Raw genomic sequence first — 18,564 nt, 5'->3', positions numbered from 1 at the left:
CAGAAATAATAACTGGCCGTGTAACCTTGAGCAAGTTACTTAACCCCGATTGCTAAAAAAAAATAAATAAATAAAAATAAACTAGGCAAGAATAAAAAAGTCTGGGTGCAGAGAGGGCCCAGGGAAGAGGACATAAGATTAATCTGTAGGGGATCCAGTCAGCAGGATTTCATGATTCCCATCAGCCCTGTTCAGCACTGACTCTGACACTGGCTTCACAAACACCTCGACCCTGACAAATACCTTTGCAGATTTGTATCTCCCTGACCTCTGCCCAGGCTAAGAATCCCTTATCTCCACTAATCTTCATGATAAAGTCCAGTTGAGGCTCCACCACTCTACCTGAACCACAGTTTGGAGAAAAGCCAGGCTGTGCATCTTGTGCCAATGCTGTCTCCCAAGCTGCCAGCCCTGGGTTTTGGGGACCTGTTTCCCAGCCTCTAGTGACTCATCTCCTAGCTCTCTCCTCCCCACATCCCTGTGGCCGCTCTCAGAAGTTCTCCAGGTCCTGTCCTGTTCTCTGTCTTTCCAATTTCCAGTCATTTCTTCTAGTTCAGTCTTCTGGGACCAAGCAGATCAATCCCTTTCCCAATTCTATTGGCTCCTGGTGACATTTTGTGCCAAAATGAAATCTCCTTCCTGGATTTTCAGAACATTTCTGTTGCTCTGCTTCCTGTCCACATCAGCGGCCACATCTTCCCTATTTTCCTTTTCACTACTCAAGAAAACAAGCCCTGGAACCAGGATCAAACCACCCTCACAAAGTACCAGCATCAGACGGTCATGAGGCCAAGTGGAATTCCAAGGCCCAGAGCTGTCCTGTCTGCTTCCTTGAAGAGTTCACTGGAGAGCCCTCCAGGCCTACCTTGCTTCACAGCAGTGCAGTCCTTACGAACTGAAGGTTTGTGGTCCCCCTGAGTCGAGCAAGGCCATTAGAGACATTTTGCCAGCAACGTGTGCTTGTCTCATGTACCTGCAGCATTTTTTGATAATTCTCACAATTTTTCAAGCTTTTTAATTATTATTATTACTGTTAAGGTAATCTGTGACCAAGGGTTTTTGATGTTACTATTGTCTTTGTTTTGGAGACACCATGAACACCCCCCCAAATCGGACAGTAAACAACTGATAAATGTGTGTGTTCTGACTGCTCCACCAACTGGCCACTCCCCGTGTCTCTCCGTCTTCTCTGGCCTCCTTATTCCCTGAGACACAACAATTAGGCCAATTAACAGCCCCACAATAGTTTCTAAGTGTTCAAGTGGAAGGAAGAATCAATGGATGGAGCAAACTTCCTTGTCTTATTTTGAGAAATGGCCCTGGTCAGCCCAACCTTCAGCAAAACCACCCTGATCAGTCAGCAGCCATCAGCAAGACCTTCCACCAGCAAAACAATGACTCGCTGAGGACCAGGAGAGGGCTAGCATCTTCTAGCAATAAAGTATTTTTTAACTAAGGTGTGTACATTGTTTTAGGAATAACACTATCACACACTTAACAGACTATAGTATAGTGTAAACATAGCTTTTATATGCACTGGGAAACCAAACACTTCCTATGACTCATTTTCTTGTGATATTTGCTTTATTGCAGAGGTCTGGAGATGAGCCTGCAACATCTCCGAGGTGGCCTGTGTACACTTACATATTGGGGAAACTGAGTCCCAGAGAGGCGTAGCAACTTGCCCAGCGTCACACAAGTAGTGTGTGATTGAGCCAGTCTACAAAGGCAGGCACACCAGTTCCAACTCCGTCACTACCGCACTCAAGCCTCCAAGGTCTCATTCTCTGCCTCGAGGGTCTGTACTCCCTTCTCGGTTCATTCCATGTGCTTAAAGTAGCCTCCCCATGAGCTAGTCTCTGTTCCCCCAAGATCCTCTCTTCTCTCCCATCTCACCTCACCTGAGAAAACTTCCTCAGTGGACAAAAGGAGGGAGCCTCCAATTGCACCTTCCCCAGTACCCACTTCAGGCCTTTCAGACATAAGTAAGGAATGGATGTGGCCCCAGGCCTTAAAGCATGATGGACACGAAGTTTGTATCAGCGGGCTGATCTACTGCATGGGACACCCACGGGGGCACAGGACAAGGTCCTGTTTATGTTTTGTAGAGTGCCCAACACATCCTTGGCCCTAAGGAACATGCAACAATCAGCCAAGTCAAAAAAGCAAACCATCCGATCGGCATCCAGGGTCCAATGTCTGAATTGCCCTCCTTCATGCCCCCTGGGCCAGGGGAACCCAGGGAGTGGCAGAGCCAGATTCGAACCCCCGTCTTATCAAGCTGCAGGTCTAGGCACCATCCCACCTCCTTCTCATTACCCTTCTGTCCCCTTGCCCAAAAGGACTGGGAGCAAGCAAATGTTTGGATGGCCCCTGTAAATCCAGTCTTCCTTCCACAGTAGGGACCATGTTGTTTTCTAGTCAGAGATAAATAGGGCCAGTCCCAAAATCAGGGGTTCTTAACCTGGGGCCCATGAATTAAACACACACATACATGTATTTAATGCCTGTATCTCAATAGAATTGATTTCCTTTGTAATCCTACATATGCTATACACTTAAAAACATGATTCAGAGATGGTGCCACTGGCTCTGCTAGACACTGCCAAAGAGGTCTATGACACACAAAAGCTTAAGAACTCCTGCCCTAGATGAAGCAGCAAAAGAAAATAAAGTATGTAGGTATACACACACACAGAGGAATACATGTGTTATATGGATGTGCGTGTGTGTCATGTTTATGTGTGTATACATGTGCATGCGTGTATGTCTGTCTGTGCACATGGATGGGCACGTACACACACATCTATTTCCCAGCATTCTGGAATCCCTCACTCAGCTGATGTGGTTGCTCTGGCTTCATTAAGAAATTTAAAAAAAGAACACACATCTCCCTCCCTTAGAACAGAGACACCTCTTCAAGATCTTTGTACCCCTGTGGGGCCCAGCACAGGGTGCAGCAGAGAGTAGGGCCTTTCTTTGGGTTTTGTTGTTTGTTTTTGTTGCTGCTGCTGCTTCTGTCCTTTCTAAATGCTTCCTGGATGACTAGAGGATGTTGACTTGCCCAGCTGCTGGATGGAGCCCTTCCCTTCCCTCTGGACCTCGACCTCTCCTCTAGGAAAGTCGCCATCCCTGCGTCTGAGGCCATGGACCCCTAGAGCAGCCGGGGTGCCCGGTGGATGCCTTACCTGGGCTCAAAAACTGATCTTTGGTCAGGATGTCATTGATTGTGGCTGATAAAAACTGGTACTTGGGTCTCTGCCAACACCAAAACTTCTTTTTCTTCACCACCAGACTCAGAAGCTGTAACCTGTCTGAGTCATTCAGGCTTAACACTGGGATCAAGTCCCCTCCTGGGTCAGTGTCTCTGAGAAAATTCCTGGTGGCCTTGGCAAACATCCCGAGGACTCACCTGGAAGAAAAAGCCCCTCATTACATCAGCAAACAAGGACTGGAGAATTGCCGAGGTCTTCTTGTAAGCCTAACCTGGAGAGGCTTCCCCCAGGGCCTCAGGTCACACCGCAATCTTCCCCTCCTACTAAAATCACTGGCCCTGGATGGATGTCAGGGATTGAACTGAAGCATTAAGGGAAAATATACCTTTCCTGATCACCATTTCTCCTCTGAATTGAGCTTTTATTTCTCCCTGATGTACTGCCACATATGGTAGAAGCAGTCAGTTCTTATGAGTTATTATCCCAGGAGAGAAGGCACATTCTGATTGAGACTATGGGGGGGGGGGAGAAAGGGAGAGAGGGAGAAAAAAGAGAGGGAGAAAGGGAGGGAGAGAGGGAGGGAGAGGGAGAGAGAGGGGGGAGGGGGGGGGGGAGGGGAGGAGAGAGAGGAAAGGAGAGGAAGAGAAAAGGAAAGGGAGAGGGAAAAGGAGAGAGAGAGGGAGAGGATGCACAAAATCTAGTGGAAAACCACTGGCTACTGTATTTGCAATCCATCACTCAAGCTTCTGAGTACCACATCTTAGAAGGGGCATTGACAACATAGAGCCAGTTCAGAAGAGGGCAACCATGATGAATTGGCATCCACACTCTGGGGGGCTCAGGTGAAGGACCTGGGGATGTTTCGAGAAGTCTCAGGGAGGAAGAATCCGCCAGCATCTGAAGGGCTGTCAGGAAGAAGGACCAACCTTGGGCAGCTTGGCACACAAGGAGGGCAGAACTGGGAACCAAGGGGGGAAGGTACAGAAAAGCAAATTTAGACTTAGCATAAGGAGAAAGTCCCTAAAAATCAGAGGTGTCCAGAATGGAAGGGCTTGCTGAATGACCTTTGTCAGACACATCGTTGAGAAAATTCCCATGCAAGTACAAAAGATGACCGCTGAAATTTCCTGCTGTTCTGAGATTGCAATTCATCAGGGGAGACACCATTATTTAGTGTATAGGCATGGGGAAGGTTGAAGTGGGGCAGTGTGCTATGATGGGCAGAGAACAAACCTTGGAATCAAGAGGACCTGGGTTCAAGTCCTGCCTGTGACCATGCTGGCAAGTCATTTAACCTCCCCAGGTCACCTAAAACTAGCAGTAACAGAGCAGGTGCTGATCTGCCTGGCCAGAGGGAGTGCCTAACACTTTGGTTGGGAGCTCTGGGTTCCAGTCCATTTTGCCACAGAGTGATCAACCAACCAACTTCCTCTCTCCATGCCTCAGTTTCTCTACTTATTGGGGGAGAAGGGAAGAAGGACAAGACATTCCCTTCTATTCTCAGAAAGTGAGCTAGTGTAAATGAGAGAGTGTTGCAAGCATAGCTCAAGAAATTACAACCTGGGCGGGGGAGGGGGTGATCGTGATTTCCTCATCCAACAAAGGACATTTTCTCCTCAACAGGAAACCTTAACCTCTCAATTTCTCAAAGCTCCTTACCCTACACAATTTTGTCTCTCAGGATTTTGAAAAATGAGGCATCCTTTTTATTTTGGCCCCCATATGGGGGGGGAGGGGGCTTCAACAAGTATAAGTGTCCCTAAAACTATTCTTTCCAATCCTGAGAAGCCATTTTCAGTTTCTTCAAGAAATGAGGCCTTACAGATTCTTTATGGAAAACCTTCCTGCCCTTCCCCACCTTGGAGGGAGGAGGGGAAAGAGGCACCACAGTGGGACAGACCAGACCAGAACACTGACTGTATGTGTGACCTTGGCCTACAACATCACCTCTCTGGGTCTGTTTCCCCATTTGTAAAGGAGGGGTGGACAAAAATCCCAACATCATCAGATCTGATTTCTATAGTTTGCCTTTTGTCTTAACCCAAGTTGAAATGTGGGATGTGACTTGTCCAAGTTCACACCAATACCCAGTGGCAGGTCCAAGACCAGGGATTTTGAGGCAGGAGGGCCCTTAGAGGTTATCTAGCTCAACCTTCCCCCTCATTTTACAGCTCAGGAAACCAAGGTTCAGAAAAGTCAGGTTGCCGAAGTAATAAATTGAACATCTGGGATTTGAACTCAGGCTCAATGTCTACACCAGTTTCCTATTTTCTGGTCTACACTGCACTTCTACTGCTGTCTGCTGCCTCGGTTTTCCTGTTTGTAACAACAGCTTACATTTACAAATCATTTTCTGAGTGTGACAAGGAGACAAGAAAGCTGGCCTGAAGCTCTGGGTTCAGATCCAGCCTCTGACCGGGCTGACTGTGTGACCTGGAAGCTGCTATTCCATAGCCATAAAATGCGGGGCTTCCTCAAGTCCCTGTGGCTCTAAATCTACGAACCTAGAACGCTCCTATTATAAGAGGCCTTCCTTACACCAACCTGGGGAGATGGTTGAGAAATTCTCATTGCTCCCACTTGGCAGATTCCAACCGAGTGTCTCCCCTCCACAGCCATTAGCTCTCTGACTCTCAGTAGAGACGTGTGCAAGCCGGGTTTTGGGGAAAACACTTTGCAAACCGTAAAACTTGATGTACATTTGGATGTTATGTGATGGAGAGTGCACATCTGGGGAAAGGAGCATGGGAAGGCACAGGGAGCACGTGCCGAATTTAGGGCTAGAGGAGGCACAGGGAGGACGTGCCGAATTTAGGGCTAGAGGATGCAGTTTCCACTTCCCAGTCTTGGCACTTACTTGCTATGTGAACTTGGGTTGATTCTTGTTTCTTCCTCTGTAAAATGGGAGTGGGGACTGGAGACCCTCCAGCTCCAGACCTAGGATCCCATAGCAGACAATTTTTTTCCAATTCTCTGGAAGGCAAGTCAAAGCTCACATGTCAGATGGATAGCTGCACCCCAAAGCCAACCCCCCACCCTCCAGCTCCGACACTTCTAGCGTCAGACCTGGAGGAAAGATAGTTAACCCAAGTTCATTTTTACTGGGAAGGAAAGATGGAAAACACAGTCCTCGACTGTTTAAGGCAGTGTGAAGTAAAAACAAAACAGTTCCCAAAATCAGAGGTCAAACTGAGGAGGGAGATGGAGAGAGACAGCAAAGCTGACCTTGTGAGGGCCCTAGAGCTAGAGACAGAAGATCCCTGGAACCTTCTACATACATGGAAGCCCAGTCCTGGGCTGCAGACAGTGAGGCGGGAGCTTCAGCCCCAGGCATATCACAGGACTTGGGGCTGAAGGAGGCTCCTTTGAGGACAGCGAGGCCAACCCCTCATCTGATGGGGGGATGAGGCCCAGAGAGATCAAGGGAGCGGTCTAAAAGTCACAAGGTCATAGCATAGAAGTGGAAAGAAGGAAAACAGAAAGATCATAGATTTGGACTGCAAGGCACCATGGGTACAGCAGAAAGAACCCTGGAAAAGGAATCAAGGGAACTCCATTTCAAAGTCCCTTTGTGCTATTTCTGCCTTTGTGACCTCAGACAAATCCGTCACCCCCTTGGCCTCAGTTTCCTTATCTGGGTGGGCAGTGGGTTCATTTCTACCAAAAAGGAGAGTCCTACCCGACAGGCCTGGGACTGAGGTTCTGTTCCTCAAAGGAGAATGTGGGTCTAGATGGTCTCCAAGGTCCATCTTCCTGTGGGTCACTCCCAGTGACCTAGATGGGCAGCCTAGACCACAGAGCTGAGGAGAAGTGACTTGTCCAGTGCCTCAGACATGGCGGAGCAGGGATTCCAATCTGGATCCAGACCCCAAAGCTAGAGTACTTTCTTACTACACCAGCTACTTTTCCCATCATTTACAGCGTTCCAAGGTTTTGCTACCCCAGTTTCCCTCCTTGCATAATAATTTGGAAGTCTGGGGTTCTGACCTGACGAGTCAGGAAGATCTGGGTTCAGTCCTGCCTCCAACACACCTATAAGGTCAACTGAACCCCTCTGACCCCCCTGCCTCCCTCCCTCGATCAGTTCCAACTTAGCCTGTCTGTAGCTGGTTTGTGCGATCGCTGTCTGGGAGCTCTCTCCCCTGTCAGACGGGAATACTCCTTGAGGGCAGGACCTGTCTTTTATCCTTCTTTGTGTCCTCAGAGCTTAGCACAGTGCCTGTCATACACTAGGTGCTTAATAGATATCTATTGACTGACTGATCAAATCCCCCAATTTACAGATAAGGAAACTGAGGTCTAGAAAGGGGAAGTGACTGGTAACAGCTCCCATCCCAAGCCCATTCCTCCCAAACCAGCTTTTGCCACTTCAGAGCTTAACCTTCATCTAGTGGAACAGCCTCATTTGATGGCTGCAGAAGGCGAGGCCCAGAGAAGATGGCCTGCCAAGTGAAGCAGCCCTTAAGGGGGGGAGGAGGCCGCTGGCACCCAAACCCTCAAGACCCCAAATGTGGCCTGGCTGAAGCGGAGAATGGCTACTTACATGCCTAGAAGGGAAGGTTTGAGGAGGTTCCAAACTAAATCTCCACCTCGGATAAATTGGAGTTTGGGGGGGAGACGTGGAACGGAACAAGCATTTATTAGGCGCTTAGTGTGTGCCAGGCACTGGGCTAAGCACTTTACAAATCTTTTGTCATTTGATCACCTCTAGCAGATATTCCTTAGGCAGCCCTAAAGATGCGTGTCCGCACAACGTGCCTTTGTCCAAGTGGCTCAGGCTCCCCCAGACAGTCCCAGGACCCGGGTTCAGCCTCTGGAGCCCAGCATTCCAGCAGGCCCGGGACTAGTTAGCTGTCGCACTCCCCACTTTCCCCTCTCTTCCCTCCCCCACGCCCGGGGCCTCCAGCCAGACGCGGGCCAGGCAGGGCTGAGGGTGGAGCAGGGGCTGGGCCAGTGAGGAATACCTCGTGCTGCCTACACCCGCTCTTCTAAGGAGGAGAAGCCAGAGCCCAGGCAGGGGAGGCAGGAGGAGACGGGGTTACCGGGGCCAGCCGGGCAGCTGTGGATCCGGGGGCCCTCAAAGCGTCGGCGCCGCTTCTCCGTCCAGGTGATATCGGGTCCTGCCCGGGAGGAGAGGCAGAAACAAAGCGGCGGCGTCCGGGGGGAGGAGGAGGAGGAAGAGGAGGAGGAAGAGGAGGAGGAAGGAAAGGAGGAAAAGGAGGCGCTCCCGCCGGGACTCCCCCTCAAGCCTTCTCTTCCTGGCCTCAGGCCTCTGGGGTCCTCTCTCCTGCTCGAGGAAGGACTGGAGATGAAAGGGGAACCTGGGAGTCACGGCTTTTTATTGGGGCCCAACAGGGTGTGGTAGGAAGGCCAAGGCGGGGTGGGCCGGACTGGGAACTTTGCTCCCGCCCAGCATCTGGAGTGGGCGGGAGAGACAGCTGTGTGTGTGGGGCGGGGCTCCCGGGTCTCTGGAGCTGAAAGAACGAGAGCCAGAGAAAGGGATTGGCGGGCAGGAATCTGGGAAAGAGGGTGGAATACGCGTGAGGGAGGTCCATCCCTCTCACTTGCCTAGGGAGAAACTGAGGCACGGGGGATGCCTAAGCCCACTGGGAGCTGCTGAAGTTCGCTGTTTAACTGTCTTGCTGACTTCTCGGCTGAAGAATTGTTCTGTGCCCTCACCACGCACGTGCTGTGCGTGGAGCCCGGACCTGAATCAGTCAGGAGATCGGGGTTCCGATCCTGGCTCTGACGTTTACCCACTTTGTAACCCAGACCTCTTAGCCTCAGTTTCCCCATCTGTTCGACTGGGGTAAATGCAGTCCTTACTCTTTTCCCGACAGGATTGTCCTGATCAAAGAAGATAATGAACGAAAATCGGAAGGCCAGGGGGCTTTGAGTAGGGAGTGATGTGATCAAAACAATAGTTTAGGAAGATTAATGGGCCAGATGTGCCGAACAGATTGGAGAGGAGACAGGCTGCCGGGTATTGTTAGAATCCAGGTGTAGAGTAATAAATAAATGCATTAACTGGGGAGTTCACATGTTTACATACATAGAGCCTTAAAGATTGTGAAACACGTTGCATGTATTATCTCACTTGATCCTATTATATCCTATGATAATAGCACCTTGCAAGGTGGGTCCATTTTACAGGTGAGGAAACAGAGGCTCAGAAGAGGAGCCGTTTACTCAGGATCACACAGCCAGTGTGAATCACAGGAGGCATGTCTTGGTAACTCCAGGTCCAGCGCGGGCAAAGTCAGATGGGAGACAGGCAAGGATGGATCCGCAGGATGAAGCCGTGGAGGGAAGAGAGAAGCATCAGCAGAGAAGTTCCGAGCCAGGGACGTCTTCAAAGAAAGAGAGAATGCAGAAACAGGGCCTGGCTTTGCACTCAGACTCCATCTGCTCCAACTTTCCGGGTTTACTTCATTTTACTGACCTTCGTCCACACTGCATTCCAGGCAAATTGACCCTACACTTAGCACAGTGCCTCTGTGCTTGCATCACAGTAGGCACTTGATAAATGTTTATTGGCTGACAAATCAGCCAGTGGACTCTAGCTCACCGTTCCCTCTCCTGCCTCGGTGACCGCACAGGTCCTCCATCCTCAGTGTCTGGAATGCCCTTCCTTCCTCAAATTCCCCTCCTAGAACCTCTGTCGTTCAGTTTAGCAGCCAAAGCTTGGTCTTATTTGTCAACCAGTGTTACTGATAGAGTAATGAATTGGCACCTGCTGTCTGCCTGCCCCTCCTTAGCATCGCGTCTACCTCTCACTATACTGTCAGGGAAAGAGAAATAAATGGAACCTTCGATCTAGCAGAAACAGCAATGTAATGTAGCCCCAGGTAAAGCTCCAAGACCTCAAGCTGCAGGTCTACATCAATGGAAGGAATCTTCACACTGGAAGTTCCTCACCCCAATGAAATTTATCTCCCATTTACTTTGTAGGTATCTTGCATCTATCCAGTTACTTACATGTTGAATCTCCATTACCATGGAAACTCCTTGAGGGAAGGAACTATTTTTTGTCTTTCTCTGCATCCAAAGTGCTTAGCATACTGCCTGGGACATAGTAGGTGCTTAATAAATGCTGGTGGACTTCAAATCACAGGTGTGGACCACCATTAACACGACTACCTAACACCCAGAATGTACCATGTACGACCCAGGATGCAGCTAAGTCAGGTTCTTCTACTCAAGAGCTGATGTTCTGAAAAGATCCTGCCAGTTTAACCTAGGAAAATGGGATGGGGAGACTGTGGCAGAGTTCATGATGCAGTTGCTTCCAGCTTTGGAATTCATGTCTGGTAAAAGTTCGTAGCTTAGGAGCAGCTAGGTGGCACTGGCCCTGGAGCCAGGAGAACCTGAGTTCGGATCCGGCCTCAGAAACTTAACAGAAAAAAACAAACAAAAAAACATAGCCGTGTGACCTTGGGCAAGTTACTTAACCCCAACTGCCCTCCAAAAAGCAAAAAAAAGTCGTAGCTGAATTATTAGGGCAGAATGGGGCACAGAGCGTGCACAGTGATCATTGGGAAAGGTCCTTAAATACATTTTTTAAAAATTGCAAGAGGGAGAAGAAACCAATTAGGAGAATAACTATGTGTGTCAGAGTCTGAAGCATAATCCTTACAGACGGGAAAAGGAAACCACGATGTCTCATTATACTGAGTAACCATGAGTGGGGACAGTCTCAAAGTGTGACTTATCGTCCCTCTGGATTTCCTGCGATGTGGAAATATGAAATTGTTCTGCATCCGACCACTGCGGGTTGGAAACAGAGCAGTGATGAGGATGGGGCAACGAGGCCTTGGGCCCTGTAATGTAATGCCAAAAGAAAGGCTTAAAGATTCCCCTGTATTGGCTTGGTTTTCAAATTGATTGTGTTAAAACCAAGCCAATACAGGGGAATCTTTAATTGCCATTACTATCACAGGCCCCCAGTGGCTAAATAGAGAGACGGACAGAAAGCATGATCTGCAGAGCTCAGCGCCTGACCAGCAAGGCTAAGTAAGTAGAAAGGAAAGTTGTCTGAGCGCAGGTTGGGATGAGCTGCTGCCCTTCCTGACTTCATCCAGCCCCTTCTCCTTCTTGACGAGCCATCAAGTGTGGGGCATTTTGTTCCCTTTATCCCCAGCCTGTTTAAATGCATTTGTCAGATCCACTAAGACTCCTGCCTTTGGCTCTTGGAGGTGAGGATGTTTTTCCAAGCAAATTCCAAAACTGGGCTCCAAAGAATCCAAATGATTCTTCTTTTGCTTAGATCTTTAGTGTGTTGGGCAACCATTTTCTCCACCTGTGCAGATCTCAGCAATTTCATCATTCATTCCCATCTGGTGGAATTTTCCTCTATGCCTTTCCAAAGATCCTCCATAGAGGAACAGCCCAATACACTATATGCCTTCCCCTGGCTATTTTGTTATCTTTGGGCTAATCACCTGTTTTCTGCTCTTGTTATAAGACCAACCCCCCTGTTTTCGGTCACGTATATCCTTGATGAATGTGTTGTGGTGTAGCAGAAAGGGTATTGGTTTTAGTGTCAGGGGACCTGGGATCAAGTCTTGCCTCTGACACTTACTAGCTGAGTGACTAGGTCCTAGACATTGTCATATAGTCATGGTCATTGTTGTAGAGGATTTCTACTCTGGAAATTCCCCAGGCTGATGTAATCATAGATTATTTCCATCTTCACTCTAAAATGTCTTACAACACAGTGCTCCAGACCAGGACAAAACCAAATGACTGGAAGAGTGGTGAGAGCTAAGGACCTCTTCCCCCCAAATAGCTGTAGGAAGCCCAAATGACCACAGAATATACATTTTAAGAGAATAGTGTTTCCACATTATGAGCTGTGTAAGTGCTCCACACAAATGGGAAGTCCTGGAAAACCAAAGGCTGTTTTATGATGTCTTATTAGAGGCCATCTACTTTTGTTTTATTAATGTCATGTTAAGGACCGTCTGGCTGCCACCCCCCATGCCATTCCTACTCTTCAAAGAAATGGACATGGAAGCAGAAAGAGCATTTTCTACTTGCAGACTAGTCCAGAAAGTCTCTCTGGTTCTGGGGTATTTTCTGAGACCCACAAGGATCGTATGAAGCATGTTGTCACTGCTGTGGATAAAGTCCTTCTTCCTGCCCTCTTCTTGAAATTGCTATGTTCCAGGAATGCATTTCTTGGGACTCCCCTAAGCCAGTAATGCCTCCCTACTGATGACATGGGGCAGTGAGGTGGTACAGTGGCCATGGCACCGGGCCTGGAGTCAGAAAGACCTGAGTTCAAATTTGACTTTAGATACGTCCTAGCTGTGTGACCCTGGACAAGTCACTTAACCCTATTTCCCTCAGTTTCCTCATCTGTAAAATGAGCTGGAGAAGGAAACAGCAAACTAGTCCAGCATCTCTGCCAAGAAAACCACAAGTGGGGTCATGAAGAGCCAGACACAACTGAAAATGACTGAACAACAGCAAAAGTGGATGACAGACGTGGGAAATCAGTCAGTGCATCTGAGGAGGAGTGTGTCCTCATCCCTAGAAGACCCATGATGTTTGACTGGCTGGTGTAGAGGAGACAGGATACCAGTGGGTTCACAGGAGACATGGACACACTAAGTTTCAGGGAGTCTCTGCTGGCCATCAAAGCCGATTCTCCCACCTTCTGCCGTGGAGGTGTACAAGGCTCTGGTGAACTCCCTGATTTTTTAACTCCTTTGTGGCCCCCAATTTCATGTCCTCATTCCAGGTATCTCCTGTTGGGTCTTCCCATGTGCTCCTTCTCGGTTGTCTTCTGACCTCTCAGAACAATCCTTTCCCACCCTCTTTAAAGGATTGTCCACATCCCACCCTCCATGCATGCCTATAGCTCACAGCTCAGTACTGGGCCCCTTTTTTTTTTTTTTTTTGGCCTTTTGGAGGGCACTTGGGGTTAAGTAACTTGCCCAAAGTTACACGGCTGGTATTTTTGTGTGGGTGTTAAGTGTCTCAGGCCAGAACCGAACTCGGGTCCTCCCGAGTCCAGGGCCAGCGCTTTACTCACTGTGCCACCTAGCTGCCCTCTGGGCCCTTTTTCTATCTTCACATTCTCCCTCTTGGTGATCTCATCAGCTCTCATGGGCTCGACTCTTATCTCCATTCAGGTCATTACTAAAGCTAGCTACATATCCCTATGGATCTGTCTGCTTATCTCTTGATTATACATTTCTCTCCTAAGCTCCAGTCATGGGGTAATTTTGTTTCATTGCTCAGTTGTTTTATTTGTGTCTGATGCTTCATGACCCCATTTGGATTTTTCTTGGCAAAGACACTGGAGTAGTTTGCCATTTCCTTCTCATTTGGATTTGCCCAGGATTGCACAGTTAGTATATGGAGCCACATTTAAATTCAGGAAGATGACTCTCCCTGACTTCAGGCCTGGAGCTCTATGCTGTGGCACCACCTAGCTGCTCCACTCATGGCATCGTAGCCCTAGAACTGGAAAGGACCTCAGAAGCCATCTAGTCCCACCATTTCAATTTATAAATGAGGAAACTGAGGCCAGGGAGGTAACATGATTTTCCTAAGATCATACCAATAGTAAGCATCAAAGGTGGGCTTTGAATTCATATTCTCTGACTCTTTCCACTTTATCAATATCTGGATTGCTCTACTGATAGCTTAAATTCAATATGGATGAAAGAGGAGGAGAGGCACAGGTACCCATCAGTTGGGGAATGGCTGGACAAATTATGGTCAATTAATTAACAACACGCAATGCTATTGTGCTGGAAAGAATGATAAAAAGGATAGTTTCAGAGAATCCTGGGAAGACTTGTCTGAACTGATTCTCAGTGAAGTAAACAGAACCAGGGGAATAATTTACATATAACAACATAGTAAAGGCAACAACTCTGAAGACTTTAGAATGCTGATCAAATCAATGGCCAGCCATTATTCCAGAAGACCAACATTAAAGCATGGGACCCATCTCCTGACTGAGAGGTGACAGGATCAGGTGCAGGATGGGACGTGCATGTTTGGTCATGGTCAACATTTTACTTGGCTATACATATTTGCTACAATGGTTTTGTTTTTCTTTTTTCTTTCCAATGTCTGTGGGAAGGAGGTTGGGGAGACAAGTGAGAGACAAACGAAGTGCTGGTTAATTAAAAAAACAAATAAAATTTAATTTTAAAAAGATATGAAAGTAACTACCTCAAGCACATAGGGGAGAAAATGGAAATTTGATAGCTCAGGATAAAATGCAATTATTCTGCCAAGTTTGATTAGAAATCAGACTGATGTGCTTGCTGCCCAACTGAAACTCAGTTATAATATAATTAAGAGTTAGGACATTTTAATTGCATTTCTATTTAAATGTTTAATGTCCCCAACTTGCACCTGATTTGAAATCAGTCCTCATTTTTGAAAACTACAATCATCTATTTCAGCTGCACACTGTAGGTCTGGGTTGGTATTCACATATAAACCAGCAAGCTTCATGACAGCTGGAGAGAGGTCTGTCTATAGAAACTGTGACTGTCTCTCTCTGTCCTCTCTTCCCACTGACAGACAGTGTTGCTCAGTGGATAGCCCCGTGAAAGGATCATTTTCTTTCTGAGGTCTTTCTTTGTCTCCTTGGGCTGCTAGGACCTCTTCCCTCAAATTCCCTTGTATCTACTGTGCATATACAGTGTATATATTTCATATGTGTGTACACACACACAGTCTCCAATAGAATGTGAGACCTTTTAGGGCAGGGGCTGTTTCCTTGCTATTTTTGCTTCTATATTACTGGCACCTGTACAATGTCTGGCATATAATAGCTAGCTAATAAATGCTCACTGATTGTTTGACTCCGAGTCAGGAAAATCTGAGTTCAAATCCTGCTTCCGGACACTTGCTAGTTGTGTGACCCTGGGCAAGTCATTTAACCTCTGTCTGCCTCGGTTTCTTCTTCTGTAAAATAGGGATAATAGTAGCCCCTGACTCCCAGAGTCATTGCAAGGCTGAAGGGAGACCATGTCTGTAATATGGGCTGGCTGGGCTGGATGAATGTGAGCTCATACATACAGGGAAAGGATGTAGACCCCCCCAAGGGCACAGCAGCCGGTGACAGGCTGGAGGAACTGCCCCAGCCGTCAGCTTGGACTTTGCCTTGGACTTTGGACTTCCTCGTGCTCCCCTCCCTACACCCCACTCAACAGAACTAGAACACTAATTATAATCCATAATAACAATAACAAGTATCTCTACAGCACCTGCCATGTTCCAATTGTTGAGTCGTCTCAATCCTGTCTGGCTCTCTGTGACCCCATCTGGGGTTTTCTTGGCAGAGATGCTGGAGCGGTTTGCCATTTCCTTCTCCAGCTCATTTTACAAGAGAGGAAACTGAGGCAAACACAGTAAAGTGACTTGCCCAGGGTCACACAGCTAGGAAGTGTCTGAGGCTGGATTTGACCCCAGGTCTTTGTGACGCTAGGCCTGGCACTGAGCGTTGCACAACTATAAGGTGCCAATAGCAAAGAACTTGATAAACTCACTTGAGTTGAAGAGGTGAGTACCTGATATTCACTTAAACTTTCCCCTCTCTTAGAATGTTTGAAGGGGAAACTATCTAACAAAGGGATTGGTAGAGAATTTTTGAAGCACCCTCCCAGCTCTCCTGAGGTCATGGCCAGCAGGCCATCACCTATGCTGCCTGGTTCTGGGGCTGGGACTAAGAGTCTGGGACTTTTAGCTGAATTTGCCTTAGGCAGATGGGGCCTCAGAGCTGGAGAAGCCTTTAGAAAGAATGATGCCCATCCATGATGAGATGAGCCAATGAAGGCCTGGAGACCTGATGTAGCCACGCCCCTGGGAGATGGCCGGGCTGAGACTAGTGCCCAGGCCTCCTGGGTCCTAAGCAGGGCTCCTTCTGCTTCCCCACACCATGTCCTTTGGGGAGCTAAGAATTATTCTGGGGAGAGAATCATGGCTCTGAGTGCAGAAGAGCCACAGGAGAGTGGGGAAAAAGCCATATTATTTATTTCTGAAACCAAATGCTCCACCCCCTCCATCCTCCCCACGTGCACACACACACAATGGACGGGCATCCTGTGGCTGCTCCTCTCTGCCAGGTGCCAAGGAGATGAATCCTAATGAGGGATGGTGGCCACTGCCTGGAAGATGCTGCTGGTGCCAGGGGAGGAAAGGGCATCCAGCGCCTGGCTCTGAGCGGCCCAGGCTCCCTCAGCTTGTTACAGACCTGTGAGCTTGCCAGACTCCATGGGCCTGGACAGTTTTCTGTTCAGCTACACCTTACTCCCCTCCATGGATTGATGACCAACCCCCTCCCCACCAACACAACCCAGCAAACAATGATCAGCCTCCTGTTAGTGCTGCTACAAGGCCCTGGAGAGAATCTCCTGACCCTCAAGGAGATTACAGTCCAAAGGGGGAATGAGACACCCCCACATATAAGTGTGACACCAGGTAGAATGTGACCAGTATGAAGTGGGGGGGGGGGCGTCTAGACAAAGAAAAGGGAGGAGGAGAAAGGCAGCCTTGCCTGATGGGCAGGGAGTTGGCCTTAAAGTAAAGATCTGGATTCAAGTCTTGCTGCTAACATTTTCTTAGGGTATAACCCTGAGGGTTGTTTAAGCCCTCAGAGTCTCAAGTAGCCTCGAAGACTGTACTCTTTGCTCATCTGTCGTAGTTAAAGGAGCTCCACTGATGAGATCTGGTCTGGTTTTTAGGAAGACAGAAAGAAGCTGAGGGAGAGACCAAGTTTCAGGTAGTTCAGGCCAGGGGAGGGTCAGAGAAAGCTTAAGGAAGCCTTAGATGGTGCCCAAACTGGGGCGGAAGGGAGATACCCTCAACAGGAAAAAGAGGGGGGACATTGCAGGAAGGGGCCAATGCTCAGAGGTAAGAAAGGCAGGACAAGACCGGGAAGCAATTGGCCAGGAGTGAGACCAACCCTACTTCTGCCACTTCCAAAGGCATGTGACCTTGAGCTAGTCACTTCCCTCCTTTGTCCCCATTTTCCTGGTCTGTAAAATGGAGTTGGAGTAGTTGACTCCTGAGGTCATCGGAATGTCCACCCCAGGCATTGTGGTGGGCCTTCCATTGGTCTCGATCCTCTTCTGGAGCCATCCTGGCCAGCGGCCATCCTTGGGTGAGTTAGCTTGAGTGAGTGGTTAGTGGTTAGTCATGCTTGGGCTGAGTTCTGGGGTGAGCTGGGTTGGTGAGTGGAGTGAGTACAAACTTATCTAATCAGCTCTTGCTAGATGGCCAGAGAGTATGCCCTCATCTCTGTGCCAGGCACATACACCCATTTCCTCTCCCAGCTCCTCTATATTCTCTTTCCACCTCTCCCTCTGGGAACAGTAATCAATCAGAATCACTGTTTTGGGAAAAGTGTGTCAATGGAAGCCCATGGCTTCTCTCTCCATTTTAGTGACTTTCAATGTGCCCTCATTTTCATGACTGGCTGCTCTATGTCCTGCTTCCCCCTATTTGCATGACATTCCCTGGGGGCAGGCATACAGTATTTACTTAATAGATGCCTTTTTGGCTTATTCCTTCACTCATTTATTCATCAATCTTAATGGAAATGACCTGTATGAAAAATGAACATCCCTGGGAGTGAGACCAGGGTCCTGGTTGTCATAAGGGCTCAGGAAATGCTCCTTAATGATAATGATTAATGACCAACTTTGGTGCCTGGTGGAGGGAGTTTCTATACTAGGAACTCCCCACATGGATGAAATCATCAGACCAATTCCCCCCACCCTTCTATCAAGTTCTGGGATGTTTAGTTCAAACAAACAAATGAATCAACAACCTCTGTTTATAGTCAAGCCTTGCACTACACACACACACACACACACACACACACACACACACACACACACACACACACACACACACACCCCTTAGTACGTTGTCTTCTTGCATTAGATTGTAAGCTCCTTAAGGACAGGAACTGTCTTTTCCCATTTGTATTCTCAATGCTGGTGCTTATAATGACTATTGATACCACAATTATGTCTTTAAAAGAGAAAATGTTAAGCCCTTTCTGGACCCATTGGGCTCCCTAGAATGAAGATGAGTTAATTAGGGAAGAAGAGGAGATGGTTGATCTCTGGAGTGTTAAAGGGAGGTAGACTTGTGACTTGGAAAACAAGAAAGACTGGGGCAAAGGACCCAATATAAAGATGGGAGGTGAATCATCTATGCCAGCTATGAAATGGGTTTGCCTTGTTGAATACAACCTGGGTGCTACACAAAAGTTGGCATGATGAGACACCTTCACCTTCTGGTATAAATACAGAATCTTACTCCCATTTACATTAAGCCACCCTGTGCTCCTCTCTGTGCCCATCAAACA

At 48.1% G+C, this 18,564-nt stretch overlaps 1 protein-coding gene across 1 annotated transcript in view; it reads right to left on the bottom strand.

Annotated features, from left to right (window-relative positions):
• GSDME (gasdermin E) overlaps positions 1–10,564 on the bottom strand; it is a 49,719-nt gene extending 39,155 nt beyond the window's left edge. The window contains exons 1-3 of the mRNA XM_069088705.1: positions 8,258–10,564; positions 6,073–6,188; positions 3,189–3,412 (exon numbers count right to left, since the gene is read on the bottom strand). Coding sequence (XP_068944806.1) covers positions 3,189–3,399 — 211 coding nt within the window. The 5' untranslated portion in view covers positions 3,400–3,412; positions 6,073–6,188; positions 8,258–10,564. The remainder of the gene's footprint in view (positions 1–3,188; positions 3,413–6,072; positions 6,189–8,257) is intronic.
• Positions 10,565–18,564: the final 8,000 nt, after the last annotated feature.

This window comes from Petaurus breviceps, unplaced genomic scaffold (genome assembly GCF_028583685.1).
Source record: "Petaurus breviceps papuanus isolate PSGF00001 unplaced genomic scaffold, PetGlider_PUasm1.0 185, whole genome shotgun sequence".
Classification (NCBI taxonomy): domain Eukaryota; kingdom Metazoa; phylum Chordata; class Mammalia; order Diprotodontia; family Petauridae; genus Petaurus; species Petaurus breviceps.
The sequence above is the reverse complement of the archived record's forward strand: the minus strand, read 5'-3'. Positions and strand labels throughout refer to the sequence as shown.